Here is a 2,636-nt window from a genome sequence, read left to right as displayed (position 1 = left end):
TTTTTTTTAAAGAAAAATGTTATTTTCAGTGTTGCCTGTGGCTAAATAACTGTTAATGATAAATTAATGTGATTGCTATGTAATTGTTATTCATGATGAATTAATGTTATTGCTATGGCATTGATTTAACTTTCTTGTGTTTCACTACTAATTAATGACTATAACTATACAAAAGAAAAAGTGTGTCACTATTGTTTATTAAAAGAGGGAATCCATATGGGCTATGAAATACCACTCACAGTAAGTTAAGGTAGATGGGAAATCTTTTAATCACACGTTAATGAATAACAAAAGAAAATGAAATGTTATACAGTTGTCAGTGTTGTGAACTATATACTGTTTTTAATTTGTTTGCTTTAAGCTACATTAATTAAACTGTAGGTAAACTTTGGCATTTAGAAATCCATTTAATTTATAAACATTTTGCCATTTGTCCATTATAATTATGGACATGTGGACTTTGAAGATCCTTCATTTCACTGTACAGGTGTGACACAGAGAGTATAGTGATGGAGAGTTTAAAGATGACTTTTGGACTCAGAAAGACGTAAATATTTACCCACTGTGGTAGTAAATATATTCAATATTGTGTCAAAATTGTGATGTTGATCATTGAATGGTGTACATTTGTGGAACACAAGCTTAGACAAATGCATGAATGGCTTTTGATCAAATATATTCTGGCTCTTGCATGCAAAATAGCTTCACAAGGCCCAAAGGTGAATGTGTGACACAGTTTAGGAATACATATACATGGTTTAGGATATATAGCACAAATGCATGGCTCTAATCAGAACATATTCACATCCTAGAACCTGTGAATTGTATTTTGAATATATATTTCATATTATTATTGTTCCCTTGATTTATTTTTAATGTTGTTATAACAGTTTAATACCTTGAATTTTGGCTTCTTCATTTTCTTTTATTTTGAATGCTTATTTACTATAACATTTATGCAAATTCAGTTCATGGAAGTTTATTCTTGAATGGTATCAGTTCCTAATTTACAAATATCTGTTGAGTCTGATGACACCTGGGGTCCCACATCTTCCCACCTACTTCACTATTGGTGCATGATTTGGGGGAAAAATAGTAATTTTAGAGAAACTCCAAATTCAGGAGTGAGGGAAAGAAAGGACAAGTAAATATCAAGAAGAGCTCAGAAAAACTGATCCTAGAGGTCATTAGAGGTAATACTTGGTCTGTTCCGGAGTCCTACTCAACTGACAGATATTCTCAATCGCATTCAAGATATTCCACCTATATGGTTGACTTTAAATTCTACTTTTGATGAAAGAGAATGATCTCTTTAAAATTTTCAATTCAAATATTTTTCAGAGAACTAAGAGGGATGTCGATTATTCATACGTTTTTATTTCTTTTTGTCATATCCTAGAATAGTTGAGATTCAACTATGAGAGTTTTAAGAAAACCTGGAAAGGGAGGGTGGTACAGGTCAATAAAAATACAAAATGTGTTACTCTCTGGAATGCAACGGATATAGTTTAAATTTTCAATAAGAAACTACTGTTCAGCAGTGCATTGCTTCTTACTGGCAAGAAGGTAGCTAGGATTCAGAGAGGAAAAAAGAGGAATTGGTAAAATGCCAAAGACAAATACCATCCACTAAAAATGTCCCCAAAGAATGACTCAACTTTCAGCAAATGAAACAGTATTCTTATTCTCCTCTTTGCCATATTCTATCCTCTTATACAACACAGCCCCCAAAGAGATAAAACCCTAGTACTGTCTTTCAGCCAGGTGTAGAAAAATGTCTTTTCCTGGGTATCCAGAGAATGAACCTAACCTCACCCTGTTTATAATGTGTTTTTATGGCAATATGCTTTCTTTGTTTCAAATTACATGAAAACGACTTTGGGGCATGCCTTTTGGGTAAACTGAGGATCACTTGCAAATATGTAAATAAGAAATATTTGCTGAAGAATCCACAGATTGCCAGTGAAATTTGATTTCTTTCTCTAGAAAAAGCTGAACATCAAGAAAGAGAACCTCCGTCTATAAAAACAGGTGTTTTACCATTTTTGGTTTATATTCTGTCTTAGGTTCACTGTTTTTATTATGTTCAAAAATTAAAGTAATGCATACAAGTGATTTTCACTGTGTTTCCTGGTAATGTGTGGTTCTGTGGTTTTGTAGTATAATCTAGTTTATCTGACCTAAGGGCAATATTGTTGTCAATCAAACATGGATTGCCAAATATGCAATTATGATAGGTAAAATTAACAAATTAGATTTGCTTTTATGATTCACAAGGTCCTTCCAAAATATTCAATATTTCACTGTTGTCAATATTAATATAATTTATCATACTAATGAAGTTGATTAACTGTTGATAATTTTAAAATATCCTATCAAATTACATAGGTTAAATTTCACAAATTGTGAATTTCAGCTTGATATATACTCTTAAAAGAGAAGTTACCCTATTCTAAAAGTTAGCTTAATTCTTTTAAAATGTCATTCAGTTTTTACAATATGTAATACTTCATATGGTTCAAACACTGAGGCACATAGGAAGTTAACTGCAAAAATCTCTCTCTCTTTTGTTAAATTCTACCAGTTCTCATTTCAAAAATATCTGATAATTTCCATAGGTAATCACTGTTATTTCT

At 31.5% G+C, this 2,636-nt stretch overlaps 1 protein-coding gene across 1 annotated transcript in view; it reads left to right on the top strand.

Annotated features, from left to right (window-relative positions):
• The window catches only part of TRDN (triadin), a 419,992-nt gene that overhangs the window by 366,756 nt on the left and 50,600 nt on the right, over nucleotides 1-2,636 (top strand). The window contains exon 32 of the mRNA XM_011992160.1: nucleotides 1,987-2,031. Coding sequence (XP_011847550.1) covers nucleotides 1,987-2,031 — 45 coding nt within the window. The remainder of the gene's footprint in view (nucleotides 1-1,986; nucleotides 2,032-2,636) is intronic.

Source organism: Mandrillus leucophaeus, unplaced genomic scaffold, assembly GCF_000951045.1.
Source record: "Mandrillus leucophaeus isolate KB7577 unplaced genomic scaffold, Mleu.le_1.0 Scaffold405, whole genome shotgun sequence".
In the NCBI taxonomy this organism is placed as follows: Eukaryota; Metazoa; Chordata; class Mammalia; order Primates; family Cercopithecidae; genus Mandrillus; species Mandrillus leucophaeus.
The sequence above is the reverse complement of the archived record's forward strand: the minus strand, read 5'-3'. Positions and strand labels throughout refer to the sequence as shown.